General features: G+C 42.7%; 1 protein-coding gene across 4 annotated transcripts in view; it reads right to left on the bottom strand.

Annotated features, from left to right (window-relative positions):
- Nucleotides 1-24,205, bottom strand: part of ttc7b (tetratricopeptide repeat domain 7B) — a 92,316-nt gene that overhangs the window by 22,930 nt on the left and 45,181 nt on the right. Inside the window, exons 14-20 of one of the 4 annotated variants that reach the window (XM_028442523.1) lie at nt 20,515-20,587; nt 20,244-20,404; nt 20,044-20,160; nt 15,535-15,632; nt 15,136-15,360; nt 11,027-11,077; nt 7,953-8,093 (exon numbers count right to left, since the gene is read on the bottom strand). In XM_028442523.1, coding sequence (XP_028298324.1) covers nt 7,953-8,093; nt 11,027-11,077; nt 15,136-15,360; nt 15,535-15,632; nt 20,044-20,160; nt 20,244-20,404; nt 20,515-20,587 — 866 coding nt within the window. The remainder of the gene's footprint in view (nt 1-7,952; nt 8,094-11,026; nt 11,078-15,135; nt 15,361-15,534; nt 15,633-20,043; nt 20,161-20,243; nt 20,405-20,514; nt 20,588-24,205) is intronic. The other 3 variants (XM_028442524.1, XM_028442525.1, XM_028442526.1) reach the window with 3 other exon arrangements.

Genomic DNA, 24,205 nt, shown 5'->3' with positions numbered 1-24,205 from the left:
AGCCATTGGAACATGATGTACTCTGGACAGTAAATTGTAATCAGAATGTAAAGTAACTGCACTCACATAACTTTACAAGCTTAAATGCATACATATAATCTCATTCTCACACTGACTGCAAGGTAGAAGCTAACACACACCCACAAATCTACATCACATCTTTTATTTCTCTATGTTTCTTTCTTTCTTTCATTAATCTCTCTTTTCCTAAAATAGGTACTTGAGTAATTAGCCTTAGTTTAGTGAACGTAATGTTGTGTCTTTGTTTATTTGGTTTTTGTTAACTCTCGTCTGTGTTTCAGGGATTCCTGTTTGTGGCTCCACCCCTCAGTGATGTCTGTGTGCTTGGCTGGTGAATGATTAGCTCCCTCGTGTTTTCACCCAGGTGTGGCCCATTCCCAATCAGGCCTCCTCCACTATTTAGCTGAGTGTCTGGACACAGTATGGCTGCGGGATCATTGTGTGTGTTAATGTGTGTTTGTATGTTGGCTCTCCTCCTCGTATCCTGCTGCGTCTTGGATTTTAGTTTTGATTTTGGATTTTTGAATTAAAGACATGGATTGGTTCCCAGAACGCTATTCCTGCATCCTGCCTCCATCTTTCCCTGCATTTGGGTCCATACCCACCACAGACCGTGACACGTAATGCTCTGTAGTGTGGTTTGTATAATTATTACCTTGTTGATAATAAATGCTTAAACTTAGCTATTTGTCTGCTATTCATGTCATCATTATGGTCTTGCTATAGAACAAGAATTCACACCGTGAGCAATAATGAATTGTTAATAACGGCTATGATGTCACTTCTGCAGGACTTTGCAGTACAAAATGCATCACAAAGTCTGTTCAAGGAAATAGAAAGAAATGTGTGTGGGCTCATTCTCTTTGGTTTTGAATGCTTCATCACCAGTAGCATTAAAAGTCTTAGAATGAATATGGAAATGCAGCGCCCCTCATTGGTCAGTTTAGGTGACGTCATAGGTGCACCACGTGACTTAAAGTTCTGTCAGTTTTATTTTAGCTCATATTTATTTATAGCTACCCCGCAAACCCTCTTATTTTAGCGCTAACCCAAACCCTATCCCTAACCCTAACTCGGGAAATACCCTAAAATGGGATTTTTTTTCGTACATGTATTTTTAAACCTAACCCAGGAAATACCCTAAAATGCTTATTTTTTCGTATATGTATTTTTAAAGGTGGAATCCACCGTGTTAAATATGTTAAAATTAAAAAATATATGACAACAGTGAACCAACCGCAGCGGAAGGAACAGGCACATTACGCCTATGTAGAAAAGGCCCAGAAACGTACCAATAGTGCCGGGGGCTATGGATGCGTTTCCGTATCAATCGACACTTCCTTAAAAATATTGTGCGATTAATTAATTATGCTCTGCAATTAATCTCTTTTTTAATCTCAGCTAAAAATTGCTGAAAAATGCCCTCAACTTGAGATATTTTCATTTACATTACATTATTGTGGGGGATCGAAAGAATGATGTATAACAAAGTGTCTTTATAAAGTCATTTATTGTTTTTAACATCTGTTATGGTCATTTTTATATTCATCATCATATCCTCAAATGTATGTTCATGTGTACAATTTGTCATATTTTAATACATGACGACTCCATTACTCTTTACACTTTTGAACAGCTGAATCATGATTAAACAGTACAGATCGTATTATTCTCAGTGCAGCACAGTCTCTGCCAAGCCAGAATCTCTGCTCACATGCAGACATACACTGACGCACACACTTATCAAGACAGATAAAGACTGGAGCAGAACCTTCTCATAACATCTTCATCATCCTCCAACATTTCCACTATGGGCATCTGACTCCCTCCCTTTTGTCTCTCACTGCTGGGACCTTTTCTTATCTGTATAAAACCTTAAGCTGAAACTGTTAGAGGGGCGCGGCACTTCCTTCGGACGTCCGCCTGGACAGACGCTAATTTTGTTCCATCTTGTACCTTTTTTCTTAGTTTAGAATAAACTATTTTTTATATAAAATCATCAATGCTTCTCCTGGACTCCATCATTCAACCAGAGCAATGAATCATGTCTTCAAATGAGGTCAACCGTAAATTCAGCCGTAACACATCCTTGAACCATTTCCATTCCTCTGTATGTGACAATAAAGGGCTGCTGTCACCTTTAGTTTAGACCATCAGGGGAATAATGATGTGCACTTTTGTCCATCTTCAAATAATAGAAAGTGAAAATGAAATAAAAACATCAGGTTCATATGTAGTGCTATTTTTCATTTATTTTTTTCTGCACATGCTGTCAAAGGTCAACACTACAAGAAGTGCAATCTTTATTAGACAGCAATGCATTTTTTGTTTTTTGTTTTGTTATTGCAATTAAATAAATTGCATTATTTTATTGCATAATTGTGACCATCACCAGCCCTCCCTATGGAAGGGTAAGAAACACTTTATTAAAGGGAGAATATAAAAAAAGAGTTTTGCAGTGTTACACCTAGGTGAGGGGGTGGGGTGGAGGTGGAGGGGGAAGAGAGCAGGGAGATGCGATTCAAGGTAGAGAAATGGAAGGGTGGGGAGGAGTTGATTACTGTAAAGTGAGAGTGAGATGTGAAGTTGTAGGCGTGAGGCTTAACTATAATGGTCGTGGCTGTGGGCAGAGGGAAGGTAATACCTGAAACAGGTATTTGGGATCAACGTGTCTAAAGTTAAGCCCACTACAAGCTTTATCCTACAGTCCAAGGCATGTTAGTGCATCATAGACCAATGTATGTGCAAGATACTGTCACTGTAAACCCAAGCGCTGCCCCGGACTCGAGGACGCCGCCAGAACAGCCGAAAGAGCAGGGGCCAGGGAGCCCAGGCAACCCTCCCCCGGCCGAGCAGCCCCCAAGATGCCCCCAAGACACCAAGCCGAGAGGCAGCCACCGCCCCCACACACACACCCGAGAAAGCACCTAGAAGCCGAGGAGCCAGCGCACTCCGCCACCGCCCCCAACCCCCAAGGGCGAGACCCGGGCAGCACCCCCCCCAACCCAGCCCACAAACCAGCCACAGTCAAGCAGGACCGCACAGCCCCAGCAGGCGCAAGGACAGTAGCCCAGGCCCCGTCGCCCACAGGACAGCGCGAGCCACAAGGCAATGCCACCCACCGGCGCGCGAGCGACCGGCGGCCGCGACCGCAGGAGGGAGGCACTCCAATGGCACCCACCCAGTGCGGAACAGCAGTCCCCAACTAAGGGTGCCCCGGACCCACCCACCAATCCGCAGATAGCAGGACAGACCTACCAGGCAGCCGACGGCAACCACAAGCACCGGAACAGCTAGTTCCGCCCCCCAGCAAACAGCATCATCTCGAAGTACCAAGCAACCCCGCCCCAATCCCACTACAATCGCCAGCACCCCCAAGCGCACCCACCCCCCACACCCAGCGAAGCGGGCCGCCCCAGGCCCACACACACCGAGGACAGCCCCCAAGGCGACCAGGAGACGAGACAAGGAATAAGCCACACCCATAGGGAAGAGGCACCCCCACTCCCCGCCGGGTCGACACCGCCCGGAGAGACCCCGCGAAGAGAGCCCCCAGCAGCACCAAGTGGTGCACCAAGTGAGTGAACCAGACCCCCCCCCGCCGCAACAGGGAGCGGCCGGGCAGGAGAGAAGTCTGCGCCCGCATCAGGGCCAGCACAGGCCCGCAGGGCACCATGATATAATGCCCTCTACAGGGAGGCGGCCTCGGCCCCCCCGGCAAGAGAGGACACCATCAGCCGCCCAAGCAGGGCCATCCTGCCACCCACCAACCGACAAGCGGGCGAACCCAAGCACCCCCAACCAGGTCCCGCCAACCCACACCAAGTGCCACCAGCAGAGCCCCCCCCCACCTCCCCCACCCCACGGAGGCCTCCCCCAGCCACACGCACCGACACGAGACACACCCCCGACGCCAGCACAGTCCGGAGGACGGCGGGCCCTAGGCCACCTGCCCCACCCCGCCAAAGGCAGCACGGCGCCACACCGAACGGCAGCCAGCTCCCAGGTGGACGGCAGGAGAATGCGCCCCAAGACGCCCCAACCAAAGACCCACCCCCGGGGAACCCCCGACCCGGAACAGCGCACACGGGGCCCGGCGCACCCAACCAATAGACCAACCACCCACGACGTGGATCCGCCAGGGCAAGAACTACAGGCCACGCCCCCACACACCCACCCAGCACAACTCCAGGGGGGCCCCCGCACGGGCAAGGCCCCACCCCACCTCCGTCACGTGCCACACACCGTGTCCTAGCGACTCGGTCTAGAGCAGGGCTATGCAACAACACTTTACTGTGGGCCATATTGTCAGAAGGCTATGGTTTGTGGGCCGGACATTCCTGGTAAAGTTGCTCTCGTAGTTAACTGACACAAGGTTGAAAAAAACAACAACATAACTAGCTTCAGGTTTAACTTTAAAAAAAAAAAAAAAGCATAGTCACAAAGGCATACACCCAGTGATGTTGCTAGGTACGCGTCCTGCGTCCCTGATGCATAAAATTTTGAAAGGACGCAGTAAATCCACTATCCAATGCGTCCCAGGGATGCACTTAATTTTCCCCATGAAAAATGATACATTGTGAACAACAACCTATGTTTAAAATCACAGTAACTCGCAAAAGAAACCTGGCGTCAGGGGACCCCTTTACGCATTAACTCAGCGCAGACATGATCCCCTTGAGTACATGCTAGTTTAGCCGCTACAACAACAACTAGCCAGTTAGCACGGATTTCATTTCAACACTAAAAATACAAACTTCTTAGTAGTAAGCAGTGATGTTGCTAAGTACGATACATTGTGAACAACAACTTATGTTTAAAATCACAGTAACTAGCAAAAGAAACCTAGTCGTCAGCGGACCCCTTTCAGAATCAGAATCAGCTTTATTGGCCAGGTACAGTTTAGAACAATACAAGGAATTTGACTTGGGAATAACAACAGGATTCCAGCCGTTTACCACGCCCCCATGCAGCGCGGATGGGAGGGGGTGCAGGAAGATGGCCGACGAGGGCATTTGAAATTGAAGACCTGATGATGTGTGGCAACAGTTCAGCGTCACAGTTCCAGGTGGGAATGTAGGGAAGGAGCGGGGGGAGGGAGTGGGGGTAAGAGCCGCCGTCTGCAGAAACTTCCTGGTGATAAGAGATGAGACAACCTTGGCTTTAGCCTTGGCTGGCTGAGGAGCCGAAAAGGGAGATAAGCAATGTGTTTTTGATACAGGCTATGTCAAATTTCAATAGCCTTACTGTCCTGGGTCTCTCTGCTGTAATCCAATGAGTGGCCTAACTATTACTTCCAAGCCGGGCCTCCAACTTCTCCCAATTGTTATCCATAACGCGTAGACGATCTTTTGATATCAATCAACACATGAGTCCGAGTGTTCAGAGCCCTGCTACATCCACTTATTCCAAGGGTCAAGTGCGTATCCAGCCACAAACGTCCCGCTTGGACATGCGGGTTCACCACCCCTGGTTCTTTTCGCCGAAAAAATCTGGTCGATAGCACTGAGAGACCAACTAATTAATTCCATTATTCCGGTTTTGGATGAGTTGCAGAGAGAGGCTCTTTTAGGCTCACAGGACTAGACAAAGCAGCAGCAGGGAGAGATAAGAACGGAAGGGAGGGAGACACAGAGAGTCCGACTGTCCTCGTCGAGATCAGCATTAACTCAGGGCAGACATGATTCCCTTGAGTACATGCTAGTTTAGCCACTACAACAACAACTAGCCAGTTAACTAGCTGCTTACAATACACCACAAACATCTGCATCATTTTATTTTTCTCAACAGACTTTGCACAGTTAGTTAAGTAAAATTTTTGTGCTAAAAGTTTCATTTGATTCAGTTGATCTTCAGACAAGAAGATTTTGGGCCTATTTTGGCCTATTTCTCATGATGATGAGAATGTTTTGTTTGTGTTAAAATCAGCACTTTTATTGATAATTTATTTTTGTACAACAGACACCATTTTGTTTTCAATTAAATTTTAGAAATTTATTTTGGTGCTCTTTTATGTTGCTACAATATAACCTCCCACTGTAACAGTTGTTGTGCAATAAACTTTTCAGATTTGGAATTGTATTTGTTTATTTCAGATACATTTTGTAGAAAATAAGTAAACTGAAAACGTCTGTCTTACCACCTCATCGACAGCAGCAATTATGCATTCTTTCACCGTTTCCGCATCGGTAAATGATGGTTTCTTTTTCGTGAGTGTCCATGTTACTCTGAGAGGAGCTATAATTGCCTTCTGCTGCCGCGTGCAAGTGCGGGAGAAGATTGCAGAGCTTCGTTGGTAGGTTAAAGCAAGTGTTTTCAGTTTTGTCTGCTGAGCATCTGAACCCAGTGGATAGTCGTCACAGTTGGCGTGGGTCGTCTTGAAGTGTAGTTGGAAATTGTCGCTTTTCCTTTGAATGTGCCATGCCTTCTGTTTATCTGAAGTGCTTTCTCTTAACTCACTCAGTGCCATTGACGAGATAACTCGTCATTTCAAATCGAAACGCTCAGTGCCATTGACGAGAAAACTCATTTTTTCAGAGATTACTAGAAAACACATTTCTCATGTGGTAAAAACAGTTTTTAGTCAGTTGACAACAGTTTCTCTCCAAAGACATTGCCTGATCAAACACATCCCCAAGGTTTCTGAGGATAGTTTGTATGAATAAAGAATATTATGATTGCATTGTTCACAAGGCTCAAACTTAAAGCAGAACTAAGTAACTTTTTCACCTTAATAAATCCTTCTCATAGTCCCTCTGAGGGCAATACAAATGTTTATGGGGTGATCGAGCGGTCTCCCTGCTGTCTCTGGCCAGAAAACAGCATTTGCAACTTTCCCTGCCTCCGACCCGGTGGCAGTCTCGCAGATCCGTTCTCGTTCTCGCGACAACACGTACTGCTTTATGACAGCCCAATACACATTGAACGCAATAGTAGAGACTGCAGTCACTTCAATCGCCTGTGATGAGTCGCTAGAACAGTGCTGCTTTTTGGTCACTTCATTGCTCCAGTGATGTCATTAACAGGGAACGTGTGTGGCTGATCACCTCCTTTATCATAAACAGCGCCGTTTTTATGGTATAAATGGTCAACTTACTGAGTTAATAAAGGATGAATTCACTCAGAATGTAGGCTTATTCAAGATTAACCGCTTTAATTTTTCCCGGTACATTTAGGAAACCTCCCACTGCCTGCCTCACTGAAGCGAGAGGGAGGAGCTGCTGCCTCGGGGGTGCGGAGTGTTTACTACAGTGACATAACCAAAAGGGACCTTTAGGGGGAGCGCTAAGCGCAAGTTACTTAGTTCTGCTTTAAATTAAAGTAAGTAAAATTTAAAAAAAAAACACCACTTAGTAGAGTACATTCCAGAGAAGTGAAAATCTTAAGATTGTAAAACAATTGGCATGAAATAAACAGACCAACTCAACTGATGAAGCTGATGAATTTTGTTTGAAATTGTCTTTCTACATAGCAGTTCATAAGTCACACAACACTATCTGTCTATCTAGCTGCAACATGTACAGCATTAAGGTGGTAGCGGGGGCTGCAAACCTCCAGTGATAGGCACACTCTTTCTTGCACAATTTGCACACAACTGGGCTTTTGTTTTCATCTGGTGTTATTAAAACTGAAATTATTGACCACAAAGCACAGCCCCGACTTCTCCTCGGGTTCTCCCTGTCTTGTGTTGTAGTCTGTGCATCAGTATCATGGGTATACCGGGAACTCGTGAAATGAGAAAGGTTTCGCACAAATGTTTCATGGGCACACCATCATGGGTTATAAATGATCTAATATGACACATCCATTTAGAGCAGCAGCTCTGAGGATACAGCAGCTCTCCAATCCCAGAGTTTGAATTACTAAATCACAACATTCATGTTATTACCAGTCCCGAAAGGATCTCTTTGCAATTTGAGCCTCACACTTACCTGCATGGAGCCAGATCTGTGCCAGGGTGAGCCAGGGGTGGAGGGGTCCATGTTTGGGGGCGCTGCTCTGCAGGGAGGAGGCCACCTCCGATAGAGCCTGCTCCACCCGACTGGCTGCTATGGATGTAGCGTGCAGCGACCCTGAGAGTAGATAATCAACGTATTAGACACAACATTGCCTTTCAGATACAGTGATCCACTAATGCAGCAGTGTTTGTTAGTCAATCACGTCTCCCACACCTTTTAAAAGAGACCACTGCACAGCTGGGCCACTGGTTAGTGTTGACAGTGAGGACAGTTCTGCAAACTTTGTCATGCAAAGTAAAGAACAAGGATGCTTTGTGGCTAAAACGGCTGTATATTTGACCCCTTACTTGATCCACATTGGAAATTAAATTGACTTGTTAAAAAGTCCTCCTGAACACATCAAATTATCTTGTTGGTTTCAGTTTCATACAACTTCTGGTGATGTAGGCTCCACAGAAATAACAGGGTTTTTTCCACTTTACCTACAATTGTAATATGAACTGGTGTGGTGGCATAAATGTGTGACTCAGAAGGGCCTAAGGATAATAATATAAATAATGAGATTCGATCGCTGAAGCTCTCTCTCGCTTTGTGTGTGTGTGTGTGTGCGTGTGCTGCTAGTAAGTCGACTGAGGGAAATTACTAAAGGATGTCTCAGGTTCTAAATGCCTGGTAGATATTCTAGTCCTTTATTTGATCAAAGCCTGAGAGGCACGTCTTAGAAACTTTTAAAAACAGAGTTGTCAAGTTCCTCAGGAACTTTGGCTTGTTTAGCCAATAAAAGTAATCTTACGTCTTTACCTCCTGATTTTCGGACAAATGTTTTCAAAGTTGTTGGCTTTATCCAAAGACTTTGGGTTCCTAGTTTTCCCTAATGCAAGGGAGGTCATGTCTTTGTTTTCCTTTTACTAATTTTCAGTTGGTTTTGGTTGAAAAGAAAGGTGCACATTCAGCCACTAACAATTTTAACTAGTTGTTCTTTGTGTTGACGTTTGAGTTGTAAAGGAGAGCACCACCTGTGTCCTGATCGGCCTGCACTCTATTAAGCAAGAAGACTGCTGGTCAGGGAGAAAAATCTAAGTGGAAATAAGCTGAGAGAGGAACTGAAAAAGGAAGTGCTCATTGTTATCTGCACTGAAAAAGCTTATTTTTATTGGATTAAATATAAAGCAAAATAAAAAGTTGTACCCACAACAGATAACTCTCTGGTACAAAGATATTTACTTTCGCCAAGGAGGTAATGTTTTCACCAGCATTTGTCTGTCTGTCTGTCAATGTGGATGATTGTTAGCAGGATACAAAAGGAAGAAAAAGTTTGATTTTGGAGATGATCCTCAGGGAACTGATACAGTATCCAGAAGAAGTTTTTGAGCAAGGATATTTCAAAAAGTTCTGAACAGATTTAATCTAAATGTTCGGAGCTGATAATGACAATGTCAAAAGTAAGAACAAGTTGGATTTTTTTTTTTGGACTTGACTTTGCACCTCTAAACTTGGCGGAGGTTTGCGCTCTCCAAGTGCTCTTGTTTATCTACATTACCAAGCCATATTGTTTTTATTGTGGAAACATTAATAAGTGTAACACCTCGCACAAGGGTGGGGAACTTGTGGCCATTGGACCACATGCAGCTTTCCAAATCTATTTTTTTCCTACTGTTTTTCTATTCAAATCAACAACTCCTTAATATCCCCCTCTTCACAGGTTAAAAGCCTGGTGTGTTCCTAAACAGCACTCTTATCCTTCAAATCCCTTATCAGGAATGTCACCAGCTCTACTTATTTCCAGCTACAAAATATGAATTGCCTCCTCCCCTGCCTTACTACCCATACCACTGCTATCCTTGTCCATAGCCTTGTTACCTCCCACCTTGATGACTGCAACTTCATTCTCTTTGGTATTCCTTACAAATCACTCCATAAGCTTTAACTGGTCCAGATTTCAGCTGCTTGAGTCATCTTAAGAACTCCCTCCATCCATCACTTCACCCCCTTTCTTCATCAGCTCCAGTGACTGCCCATAAAATTTTGTATAGACTTCAAGATTTTGCTAGAGACTTACAAGGCCATTCAACAACTCCTGACTCATCGGACTGACCCCAACCATGTTCACCCTACCTCAAATCTGCTTCTTCTACCCACTTGTCTGTCCCCTCTGGCCATCTCATTACCATGGAGGGCAAAGCTTTCTGCCGTTCTGTTCCCCAGCTCTGGAACTCATTACCACCAGAAAACAGGAACATTGATTTATTTACGCATTACCAACGGCCCTATCTTTTTTCACCTTATAATTTCATCTCATTGTGTTTTTATTGTTTCTTGATACAAATTATTTTGTTGTATTAAGTGTCCTTGGGTGTTACCAAAGGCACTTGTAGTCAAATAAAATCTATTACAATGTAAAATTCTATCTAATCATTACCTTATCAAGCTTACCTGTTATCATGCAACACAAATGGTGCGAAATAGCAAGACATCTCAACATTAAAAGCAGGGGCTCCTTTTTGCACCATGTCAAAGCTTCAAAGATGTATTTTTATATAAATGCTGAATGTTTGGCAGGTCCTGTGTTAGAACGAAATTAAAGCCCTGCCCCCTCAGAGTATACTTTATGGAGTATTGACAGCTTTGCTAAAGCTAAAACCTTCATTAAGTGGAGAAACATGAGAAAAATTAGTGGTGAGTCTGTGTTAGTGTTGGTTAGTATGTTTAGACAAGTCCATTGGTTTAAATAGACAAAAGTATGTTTCACCAAAACGCCAGTACAGCTGGAGTTGCTCCCCAAGTTTTACTCAAAACATTTATGTGAAAGATTATACTTCCTTTAATGTAAAATATAATTCAACTAACTTGCACTGTCTTTAGTGATAATATTCACTTCATTCTACTGTGACATGGTATTACTTTTAACTCATCCAAATTAAAAATCTCTCCTGATAACATCCGACGAGAATGTGTATAGACTTAAATTATAAACTGAATTCCCCTGTGGTGGGAGACTGAAGGATAATAGAGGACAAGGTTGAATGAAGGTTGAGATGGCTACTTACAAACAGAAAGCATGGGGGGAGAACCAAGAGTGTTAGTGTCCGGAAGGCCGCCTTTTATAACAAAAAGGATGGAAGCAAAAAAAGGACAAAAACACTATTGTTAATGACTGACAAAGAGGATGAGATACCAAACAGAGCTGAGTGCTGTTACAGAAGGATGATGAGGATGGCCTAAGGATCCTAAACTCTGCTCCAGTATGTTTCAGATGATCCCATCAACATTTGTTATCTGTCGAGCTGAATGATGTCAGGCATTAGTGTAGAAACACATCCTGCTTTCTTACAAATCTTCTTAATAATGTAAATTGTTAAATAAATGCCTTAATAATTGTCAGCCACCAATTGTGCAAGTACTCCGACTTAAAAAGATGAGAGGCCTGTAATTTTCATCATAGGTATACCTCAATTATGAGAGACAAAATGAGAATTTTTTTTATAAAAATCAGATTGTAGGATTTTTAATGAATTAATTGGTAAATCCCATGGTAATATAAGTATTTGGTCACCTACAAACAAGCAAGATTTCTGGCTCTCACAGACCTGTAACTTCTTCTTTAAGAGGCTCCTCTGTCCTCCACTCGTTACCTGTATTAATGGCACCTGTTTGAACTGGTTATCAGTATAAAAGACACCTGTCCACAACCTCAAACAGTCACACTCCAAACTCCACGATGGCAAAGACCAAAGAGCTGTCAAAAGACACCGGAAACAAAATTGTAGACCTGCACCAGGCTGGGAAGACTGAATCTGCAATAGGTAAGCAGCTTGGTGTGAAGAAACCAACTGTGGGACCAATTATTAGAAAATGGAAAACATACAAGACCACTAATAATCTCCCTCGATCTGGAGCACCACACAAGATCTCACCCCGGGGGGTCAAAATTATCACAAGAACAGTGAGCAAAAATCCCAAAACCACACGTGGGGACCTAGTGAATGACCTGCAGAGAGCTGGGACCAAAGTAACAAAGGCTACCATCAGTAACACACTACCCCACCAGGGACTCAAATCCTGCAGTACCAGAAGTGTCCCCCTGCTTAAGCCAGTACATGTTCGGGCCTATCTGAAGTTTGCTAGACAGCTTTTGGATGATCCAGAAGAGGATTCGGCAAATGTCATATGGTTAAATGAAAACAAAATAGAACTTTTTGGTCAAAACTAAACTCGTCGTGTTTTGAGGAGAAAGAACACCATACCTACTGTAAAGCATGGGGGTAGCTACATTATGCTTTGGGCTGTCTCTCTGCAAAGGGACCAGGACGACTGATCCATGTAAAGGAAAGAATGAATGGGGCCATGTATTGTGAGATTTTGAGTGAAAACCTCCCTCTATCAGCAAGGGCATTGAAGATGAAATGTGGCTGGGTCTTTCAGCGCGACAATGATCTCAAACACACCACCCAAGCTATGAAGGAGTGGCTTTGTAAGAAACATTTCAAGGTCCTGGAGTGGCCTAGCCAGTCTCCAGATCTCAACCTCACAGAAAAAGAGTTGAAAGTTCGTGTTGCCCACCGACAGCCCCAAAACATCACTGCTCTAAAGGAGATCTGCATGGAAGAATGAGCCAAAATACCAGCAGTCATTCAGCGTCATTTCACGTAACACTTCGACGCTTCCGCGCCTGCTTGGCTGACGTTACCCTAGTGGCCGTTGTGTTCCTATTGAGTCTCAGGGTTCTCACAAATAATTTTCCATAGCGTAGGGGGATTGAGTGGCGCGCGAGTGCCGCTGGTGCGAGTGTTGTTGGGGTGGGGGGGGAATGTCTAACTCTCTGAAGGCCAAATTTAGTGAAGTAAAGCTAAAGTTGTTTTGTTTTGTTTTTTATTTTTGTTACTACATTATTTTAAAGCCAAAAGTTATTTGTTGAATTGGTGAAGGGTCATGATGAATGAGTAAGTACTCATGCTTGGTTCTGAGTCCTCCACTAATAAATACTGAAACATTGTATAGATATGAAATAACATTTTATTCAAAAGACTGATTTCAAGACGTGCTTTTAAAATTTAAATGAGGTATTATGTGGGACCATAGACTGTAAAAAGCATGTACTACGCACGCTCACGGGGAAGTGAAGCTTTTTTTTTTTAAAGCTCCCCCTGCTGACTGGCTGCAATATAGGTCATAAACCTCCTCAATGATAACTGATGGGATGTTGGTCAAACTGTAAAGTTAAAATACTCGTCACATAATTTTTTTCCAAACCTAAACTCTGCTGTGATCATTAGTTATTATCACCCTACATTGTGTTCAAGTGCTCATTTTTCTGTGAAGTTTGTTTTAAATAAGATATTTGAGTTTAAAAAACTGGATTTGACGTCATATATGATGATGATTGACAGCCCCGGATCTTGCGTAGCTCTCTTTGTGAATAGCATAAACAGTTACGTCGTGAAGGAAAGCTGAGACACCATTAAACTTTTCCATTTCGTTTTTTTTGAGCATGACAATCAGCTTCACGTGCCGTTACACGCTACGTCCGGGTTGAAGCACACTGTTTATATTGGACCGTAATTGCGGTTACCAACTGGAGGATGCACACAGGGAGCCTCAGTGGCTTCAGGGTTCCTTGGGGTCCTCAGGTATAAATGGAATCATCCGAGCAAATTGCCTGTATGAAATAGACGATGAGGTGATGTATGCGTTTCTTGGTTATGCAGATTAAAAAGAGAGTTAAAACCACTCAATGTCTGGAAGTCCTCTTTAACTCCAAGGGGCGGATTCACTAAGATCTGAACTAAAGAATGATAAACCAGTTTCCTCACCTGCTGCAAGGAAAAAGTGGTGCAGACCGTCCTCTTTAAATGAGCGTTTTGTACGTGTTATGTTTACATGGAGCGTGAAGGAGAGCTGATTGCGTGGAAGCGAAAAAATTAATTTGAAGCAGCAGAATTGGGGGTGTTAGTAGAGGAAGCTAATATCCATCCATCCATCCATCTTCATACCCGCTTATTCCCGTTTTAACAGGGTCGCGGGGGTCTGCCGGTGCCAATCTCCGGCTCTCATAGGGTACTGGGCGGGAGTACACCCTGGACAGGGCGCCAGTCCATCACAGGGCAACACAGACACAGACAACCACTCACTCGCATTCACTCCTATGGGCAATTTAGAGACTCCAATCAACCTCACAGTCATGTTTTTGGATTGTGGGAGGAAGCCGGAGTACCCGGAGGAAACCCACGCAGCACGGGGAGAACATGCAAACTCCACACAGAAAGGACCCAAGTCCACCCCAGGGCTTGAACCCAGGACTTTCTTGCTGTGAGGCGGACGTGCTAACCGCTAAGCCACCGTGCTAATAAAAAAAGATAAATTACAGCAGATAGATATTCTTTATTCATCCCGCAGTGGGGAAATGATGTGAATGACGGAATGGGTGCATGGCATGCGCGCGGCTAATGTGCGTGCGTGTGTGTGTGAGAGCGATCCATAGAGGAGAGATGTGTGTGGGTAAAGTCCGACATCGTGACCGGAACAGGTAGCAAGCTTATGTTTATTGTACAGCCATATAATTAAGTGCAGCTCTACAACAACAAGTTGGCCTGTTCTTTCTACGCGGCACCACATGTAACAAGGGAGGAGAGGAGACGCAGCCTCCGAGGAGAGTGAAGAGTGCGGATCTCTCCTGATGTCCCCCCAGCCACGGTGGGGAAATAAAAGAGGAAATGTTTTAACATGTTCTTAAAATTGTGAATTTATGTGAATTATTGTGAATGCGCTCCCTCGGTCGTCTTTCATCTCCCCTGCGCCGTCTCCTCACAAATATCACTGCAGACATCACTGCACTAAAAGCTTTGACAGTTACCACCTGGTTGTGAGCTGTGCTAAATTCATACGGAAAAACAGAGGCAGCAATCAAGTATTAGTACAATTTCTAAAGTGTCCATACATTTTTCAGCTGAATGAAATCTGAGAACTCCGATACAAAATAGTTTACCAAAAAAAACATACAGAATGAGCAGTGTGAGCAACATAACCCGGTCAGATTTAAATAAAGAATTTTTTTTTTTAACAATTTCAAGAAACATGCAGATTATCCAATGAAAAAGACTCATTGTGTTTTGCTATGTCAAACTGCACACCACACTACAGGCATATCAAGGTTCGTTACAGTTGGAGGAAAACTGGAGGAAGGTCATGTGGTTGCTTAAGGAGCGATTCCTGGTCTTGGTGGGTCGAGGAGGAGGAGCAGGAGGTGGAGGAGGGCGGAAGGATACATTTTTGGATGGAGGAGAAGAATGGAAAATGAAGACAGGGGAGGGGGGGGATGGAGACGTGGGGGGGGAAGTGGGGGAGACAGTCTCAGACCCAGAATATGAGGAGGAAGAACCTGAGACTACAACAAAAGAAAATAAAACAATAATGAGAGGAAAGGAACAAAGACACGATAACAAGTGACAAGGCAGTCCCTCTTTTGATCACTATAGAACTGCCTTATGTAGAGAAAGAAGAAAGAGAGAGAGAGAGAGAGAGAGAGAGAGAGATAGCATGTGTGTGTGTTTGGGCCTACCTGTCTCAGGGTCACTGAAGTCAGGCAGGGTCATGGCGTTGAGTTGGCGTCTGTCTGCGATAGCACGATCCAACAAACTACTTCCACGCCCCGAATCACTGACACACACACACACACACACACACACACACACACACACACACACACACACACACACACACACACACACACACACACACACACACACACACACACACACACACACACACACACACACACACACACACACACACACACACAGTAACTTTCCCTGTTGCGGAAGATTTGGTATTAAAGTCTTTAAAAAATGTAAATGGCTCTCCTCGCCCCCAATTCAGAAAGACTGTTCAGAAGCTCACCTCAGTTTCCTAATAACTTTTACTGCAATCATATCAAACGTTTTGACAGTTGTTACTTAATAATTTCTATATTAATATTTAAACACGGCACAAGATGTTAAACCGTCCTTTGTGCCAATACATACAGTAGTCAAATGAGGTTTACCATTTGAGAGTGGCGTGGGAGCTCTGTCTCAGGTATGGGAAGGATGTAAATTTGAGATGCATCATCAGTAGTGTTCCTTTGAATCAGGGGGTGTTTCTGCCTTTTATACACTTGACATCCTCATCAAAGGTAACTGGAAAAACATTTAGGCCTTGTTGACCCAGAAATATGTTTCTATGCCTATGCAGCATTTTAAATTGCCCCTTGTGGACAAATAAAGTGATTTAAATTGAATTGGAGGCCATCTGAGCCTTCTTTTCTCGGACTGCCTGGTTGCATGGACTGTTGCACCACTTGGAGGCACTGGGCTCTGTGGCGTGCATCAGGACTGACTCCTCCAACCAGGGGCTCCGTCACAAGAGGTGCGGTTCGGGGTGCTAGCCCATGCCGCCCCAGCTGCCATCTTCTTGAGCTGCCAACTGTGTCTCCAGCTGTCACCAAACTGTTATTGGTTATCAACCAGGCTTTCCTAGTAGCCACTGGTTTCTCAAGTCTCATAGCTGTACAGAAACATCTTCTGATGCAAAGCTAGGGCACCTCAGTGATTATTTTTTTGTTTTAATCATTTAACAGATGATTTGAAAATAATTGATGTAGGCCACAAAACAATCTCAAGAGTTACTCTGGAGTTGAACGAGCTGGCCCTTTTTAGGGAGCTGAATCTCCCAATACTGATAGATGGGTACCCAGACTGTCGTCGTGCATTATCAAAATGTCAAAGAAGCTTCATTAAACATTACTTACACTAAGAGTGTCCCTATCCGATATTGATATCGATCCGATATCAGCCAGAAATGTCACTATGTCACTATGTAAGGACAGCTTTAAATGAAACTAGCAGTTTGTGTGAAAAAAACATGCTCATTGAGTTCACCCTGCTGCTCCTGCAGCCTTTGGCAGATTGCCAGAATGCACCGCGACCGAGCAAACAGAACCAATCAGAGCCAGGATTGTGTTTGATGGGCTGTCTGACAGCTGTTGCTCACAAGCACCGCCCCTTTCCCGGGCTGGAGCCCCATCTTTTTTACAGTGTATGTTCTGGAGGAGTAGAAGATGAAATTGGTGCTTTTTCTGCTTGAAAGATAATTATTGCTGCTTGATTTAAATTATGTTTGATTTGTAATTGTTACACTACAACTCTGTCGTGCATGTGTTTGTTGATGTGCGCGCAGCAGTCTCCGTTTTGGTGCTGTAAGTGATACTGTGTTGTTGCTGCTGCTGCTAGAATGGTGTGTGAACATAGAGAGAGAAAAGCGCTACAGTAATATGCTTTTAACAGAGCATATTATATTACTGTGATGTTGCTGTCTGACTAACGTTAGCTTGTTAGCTCCTCTGAGGGAGGGACTTTGGAAAGTTTGGAGGCAGGGCAAGAGAGCAGCGGGGAGAGAGGAGGAGAGAGAGATCTGAGAGTTGCGAGTTGTATCTTTAAGGAATATCTCTCATTTAACTTTACATAAAGCGTATCTTGTCTAATATCAAACTGGGAAATTATGATCTCTGCTTTCATCTTGCTTTGAAGGTTATAATATGACTGTGATTTATGGTCTAATTTCTCCTCCAAAGAATTTTTCTCATTCATCCATTTTGTCACACATGCCTGATAACCACAGCTCACATGAACCACCCAAACTTTCTGATTGGCTCCCGAAAACACGCCAACCAATAGAAACCGAAGCGCAAAATTCAAATCGTTGGATTTTGGTGCTAGTCGCTAAGATGTCCGCTGCAGTGTATGTTTATTCTTGTTTGTCAACTTTTTTTTTTATAACCTCAAAGTGTTTTCTTTCATTAGACCTTTTAAATAAGCTTGAGTCCAGAAAAGAAAAACCTCCTGTTCAAACTGCAAGAGCTGAAACACTGAACAAACACAAGGACAAATGCCTGCATGATCTGAGCTGAGCCTGAAGGCCGATAGAGCAAAGCACGCTGCGCTGAAGTAGTCCACGCAAGGTCAGTTCCCAACCCGTGGTGAAGCACACAAGTCAGAACCAGTAGAAACCTGCTGACTGAACGAGATGTGAAACGCACTGAACAGGGAACAGGGCCATCAGTCCTACCACAAGCCAGAACCACGCTTTGCTCCAAGCTATTTTAGCTAGCTTGTGTGGCCAGGTTCTACGAAATCTGCCTCATGCCTTCAGAATCAACAGAGCAGGCTCCTGCGCCTGCGCACTGTAAGTGAACGGACACAGTCAGTAGCAATAGCCATTCAGCTCTCGAGTCTTCAATATCTAGGCCACCTTGAAGGACTTATGCTGAAGTTGACATCTACGTGTCCTGCGATTGAATAAGCACTTGTGAAAACCCAGAAGCTGGCTGTAAGGTGTAACCTCTGATGAATACTCATTCTCAGCATTGAAGCGCCAGAAACACGACCGGACAGACACGGCTTTCAGCATTAGCCTCCATATCCATAGAAAAGGACTTACTCATGGACCTAAAGCGCAAGAGATCAACTGTACAACAGAGCCATTGAGGTCTTCTTGACAAAATAAATGGGTTTTATTTTCAAATAAACAGACGATGTGGAGGAGTTCCATGTTGGTGAGTGCAAGCATTTTATTTGTATTTTTAATATGTTTTTTGCCATTTTATTTCTTTAGTAATCAATCAATGGTAACGAAATAATATGGCAAAACAAATTAAAAAACAAATTCTGATCCACTGCTATTTATAATGTCTGGCAGTATTAGTGATCTTAGTTTCCTAATGCGAATGCAAGCTTATTGATTTTAAATGCTCCGGAAATTCAGTGTTGCTTGAACAGCCTATATTAAGGGTGATGAAATGAGCATGCGTGATTCTGTATGGATTCTCGAGCTGTGGTGTCATATTGATGGTATTATGAGGTGTATTGATTCAGGCTGGACAAAGTAGGATGTCACTGAAGGCTTAGGGGAGAAATGCACGGCCCGCCACTGGTAGATAGCCTTGACAAGAGTTCACAATCCTGGTTGACAAGGTATTAATAACTAAGTGATCTGAAACACTTTAACTCAATTTCAGATGGTACCTCCTACAGCAAATTACTGTAATATTAATAATAATTAATATTATAATTCTTATCACTCCATGTCTAAGTTCCTTCTACAAGTATGTATGATTTGTGCTGATATTGTGTCGGATCTATATTGGTATTGGACAATATTCAAGGCTGCAATATTGGTATCATATCAGAAATGAAAAAGTTGTATCGGGACATCCCTAACTTACACCTTCAAAGAATATCTGACAAACAGAAACCGGTAGCAAAAACTTCAGTCATCCAGCTTTTGACAAGCATAAAAATAGCAGAGAGCACTGACAAGTAGTCCAATCAATGTAAACGAACAATCACAACTGAACTAAGGAGAAACAAGCAGACCTTTTCTACTGTTTTTGAAATAGAGGAAGAGGGAGAGTGATCAAAACGTTGATACCTGTTGATAGTGAACTGTTGATATGAACTGTTTATAGTGCTTAAAAATCAAATTTTACTTGATTTTCAGATATTTGACTGGAAAGCTTCATATTTTATGAGGCTTTATACAATTTCTTGCGCTGTTAAATAATTTATTTGTTGTGCTGTTTTTGAATTTTTTAGTTTAAAGTGAAATGTCACGTTATTCACGCATCCTTCTGTTCTGTTCCTCCTGTGAGGTTGTTATGGAAAACACGTACTTAAAAAGGTGAATCGATGTCCAGAGGGCCTGGTAATAGGTGTATGCTTTGAAAAAACGATACATCCCAAAACATTCAGAACAGTAGTTGTTAAACACTATCATCCACTTAAAAGTTTCTACCCCTGAGGTCCCTTTAACTTTTCCTCCTTCCTCTTAGACTATATGGGTCATCAATCCCAAGCAATGGTTTCTCTGTTCTGCTCTCGTCACTTTCTTGAGTATCACCAAGGTTATATTTGAACTGTTCCTGAAGTTGAAATTGCATCATAAGATTGTAATAATGTCTGGATGTGACTCAATTGTGAGCTCTAAGAATTTATCAAGTAAAGTTACCAGCACCTACTGTAGCTGTAGGAGGTACCTGGGGTTGGTGAGGTTGTAGAAGCTCTTCCAGATCTGCAGCATGTGTTTACAGGTGAGCAGAGCTTCCTCTGGTCCGCTACACATGGCCTCCAGCTTAACCTTTGTGTACAGCAGGCTACGGCACAGCAGGACCCAATTCAACCAAAGCAAAAACATGGAGTGTGCAGAGGGACATGTTGGAGTCAGAAAAGTACTTACTTGAAGTTCTCGGGGTACTCTGAGAGGGCCATCTCTATGATGTTGAGAGCATCGTGGTAATGTTTCTGGGCAGACAGGAGTAAGGCCAGCAGGTGGAGGGAATGGACATCATCTCCCTGAAGTTGTAGAGCCTGTCGAACATAGCCTAGTGCCTCAGGGATCTGCAAACACACACACACACACACTTTAGATATAAGCCTTACTGTTATATATATAAAGCTGGTTTGAAACACACAGTGCCTGCAGGTAGTCAGTAGTAACATTGTGTTACCTGTCTGGAAACAGCAAGCTGAAGTGCCAAATAAAAGGCTGCTAGGTGGTCAGTGGAAGATAAACTCTGAGCTCTAAAGAGGACAGAAAGAAGACATTGTCTGTTTAGCTGTGTGGAATTAAAAACATAGTACTTCCATGAAATATGTATGAGCCAAGGAAAAGTTGGGTTGAAAAAAGAAATATGGTCAAAAGGGAAATAAATTATATGATCAAAGCACACTCAAATATTTGCACACGCAGAGTGCAGAGGTGGGTTAATACGTTAGATAAAATGAAGAAAATCTGGTAGAGGGCTGTCTGCCTAATAATGTATATAAAAATGGTACTGAGTTTATCTGAGTGAAAAACAGATTGAAAGGTACAAATCGTGCCTGCTAATGGCTTGTACAGTTTGAAAATGAGCAATTATAGTGCTTGTTAACATACTTTTTTATTTATTGGTGGTTTGTCCTTCACAACTGAATTGCCACTTTACTGTAGTGGAGGGATTGGGGTACCCAATCCTGGAAGCTACGTTGTCAGGGGCATTAGGTCTATCAAAGCAAACAAGTCCCAGATGACGTGTCAGACTAAAGGCCCAAACATACAATGGACAGGTATTTCATATTTTCTGTTAAACCAATATCATGGGATTCAAATGTTATTTCTTTATTTTTATTTGGAACATTTCATAACAATATTAAAATAAAAATATTTCTGCAAATTTAGAGGTTCAGTTCACGTTCAAAATAGGTCGACAGCCTGTTATGTACCCTAAGTGTAACGTGACATGGTTTCCGTAGCTGAACCTGCAGAACGGTCCTAAACCCATGTCCTGCCATCTCCTGGCAGACAGTGAGGCTTCCAACGATGTGAGGCTCCCAACGATGTGAGGCTCGGTGGGCCGCACACCCACATTTTTGGAAATGTAAGAATTTATAATCATCAATAATAAAATTGTGATTAATTGTTTTTTTAATTATTTTTACCACCCCTACTGCCTGGTGCCACTGGTTTCTCAAGTCTTATAGCTGTACTGAAACATCTTCTGATGCAACAGATGATTTGGTAATAATTGATGTAGGCCACAAAACAATCTCAGGAGCTACTCTAGAGCTGAACGAGCTGGCCCTTTTTAGGGAGCTGAATCTCCCATTTCTTATAGATAGGTACCCAGACAGTAGTCGTGCATTATCAAAATGTCAAAGAGGCTTCATTAGCATTACTTACACTAGGAGTGTCCCTATCCAATATTGATATCAGATATTGGTCCGATATCAGCCAGAAAACAAATATCGGATTTTATTGAACTGCATCCAAAATCACCGATATTAGCACTCCGATAAGTTTTTGTTGTTTTTGTCCCACCCTCAGTTGTTCTCACAATATACTGACAGAAAATAATAACTGAAGTGAACATGAATTGTTTACTATTGTTCTCTGTTTGATTAACGTCACTTATCAAGCCTTTTCTAACATTCAGAATCCACACTACAAAATAGTAAAAGTAATAAAAGTATGTATGATTTGTGCTGATATCATATCTAATTTATATTGGTATCGGCTAATACTCAAGGCTGCAATATTAGTATCATATCGGAAGTGAAAAAGTTGTATCGGAACATCCTTAACTTACATCTTCAAAGAATATCTGACAAACAGAAACCGGTACCAAAATCTTCAGTCATCCAGTTTTTGACAAGCATACAAATAGCAGAAAGCACTGAAAATTAGTCCAATCAATGTAAACAACCAAACACAACTGAACCAAGGAGAGACAAGTAGACCTTTTCTACTAGGGCTCAAGACTGCGACCAAATTGGTCGCATATGTGACTATTTTTTCAGTGTGTGTGAGTGAAAATTTTATCTGCTCGCATCCGTGGGAGTGGATATAGGGTGAAATTATATTGGACGGAGCAGCTGAGCGTCCCGTCACGTCCCACAGAGTGCGCACTCCTCTCTCTCGCTTTGCGCTGTGGGTGAGGAGACGGTGCGCGCTCACAAAACTTGGCTGCGGGTAATGCAACGGTGAATGCGCCGAGTATAAACACCAATGCAAGTCCAGGCAAAACGAACCCTTCACTGAGTGTGCGCTCACATTGAGAGCAGCAGTAAAAAGGAAGAACGTGCCGAGTGCAGCAATAGAGTGTACACGCTCATTAGAATCAGCATGGAGGCACCAGAACTGATGGACTATGATGCCAGGCAGGGGTCCGTAACCGGCGGCTCTGGAGCCTCATGTGGCTCGTTGACTCTTTTGCAATGGCTCCCTATAGCTTTAAAAAAAAACTATTGAAATAAATAGTTATTTTTTTACAAAGGCTATTAATGATTAATGACAAATCAAAACAAGATATAACAATTTGTTAACCTACCATAAATCACATTGTGCAATGACTCAGCACCTTCCTACTTCACCTCCTGCAACATCTACAGATCATCAACTTTCCTGCACCTGTGGCTAACCTGAAGTTTAAATCCCTGGTAAGGTAATTAAACCAACAAAAACACTATTCTGGAAGAAAATAGAGATTTTAAATGTGTGGGAACAGATTCATGTAACCACCAATATGCAGGTTAAATATGCATGTTTTATGTGTGGCAAGAAATGAGCAATTACCGTGTGTTGACCGACATGATCATGTGTTATCAAATTCAAGTTACTTTTTGTAGCCTTTCAAATACATTAACTAAAAAAATCTTCTTTATATAACATTGTGTTCATGTAAACTAAGATGCATAAGAATTTGAAGATGCAAGATACTGTTTTATTTCTTGAAGTCAATTTATTTTATTTTAAATTGTTTTTAAGTTGCCATTTACATGATCAAGACAAATCAAACCAAATTAAATCAAACATTACTCTATATAATTTTAACTGTATAGAATTTAATACACTGTATTGTCTTCATTGAGAAGGTATTTTTTGGCTCCAGGAGGACTTTAATCCTGGCAAAATGATTCCACGTAGAGTAAAGGTTGCAGACCCCTGACCAGGGGAAGAGGGTTAGGAGACCCCACTATAAGAGCTGGATTCTCTGAATTGAATTCCATGGGGTGAAGCAATGCAGATGCTAAGTTGGTTATGCTACTGGTAACTTAATTCAAGTACAGCATTTCTGCAAAATAAAAAAACAGAATACATGTAACCAGTTGTTATGCTTTGCTGATATAAAAAAAAAACTGTTACATCTTCTTTTAAAATTGTATAAAAGACATGACCTGTATTTTCAGCCACTGCTTATTGCAGAAAAACTTAATATTGACACTAAAACATTAAAACATGTTGCAAATATATTGAGTCATTGTCAATCTTTACTTCATACAAAACTACGGTACGCCAGGTCTGTGCTGGTGCGACTATCTTTCTCAGTTGATCGCACCAGCACAGAGTGTGGAAAAGTTAGTGGAGAGCCCTGTCTACTGTTTTTGAAATAGAGGAAGAGTGAGAAGGAGAGTGATCATAACGATGATGCCTGTTGATAGTCAAAAGTTGATATGAACTGTTTCTAGTGCTTAAAATGCTAATTTTACTTGGTTTTCAGATATTTGTACATTTATTTTTCAGTCATTTGATTGGAAAGCTTCATGTTTTATGAGGCTTTATAGAACAGCTCCTTCAGAGCTGTTTCTTTGCTGTCGGGCAACCTACCCACCCCAATCTCCAGATAGTCTCGGCCTGGCTGCGGTAAACCTTCTATCGGCCTC

This window comes from Gouania willdenowi, unplaced genomic scaffold (genome assembly GCF_900634775.1).
Source record: "Gouania willdenowi unplaced genomic scaffold, fGouWil2.1 scaffold_55_arrow_ctg1, whole genome shotgun sequence".
Taxonomy (NCBI): Eukaryota; Metazoa; Chordata; class Actinopteri; order Blenniiformes; family Gobiesocidae; genus Gouania; species Gouania willdenowi.
This window is presented reverse-complemented; position numbering and strand designations above follow the sequence as displayed.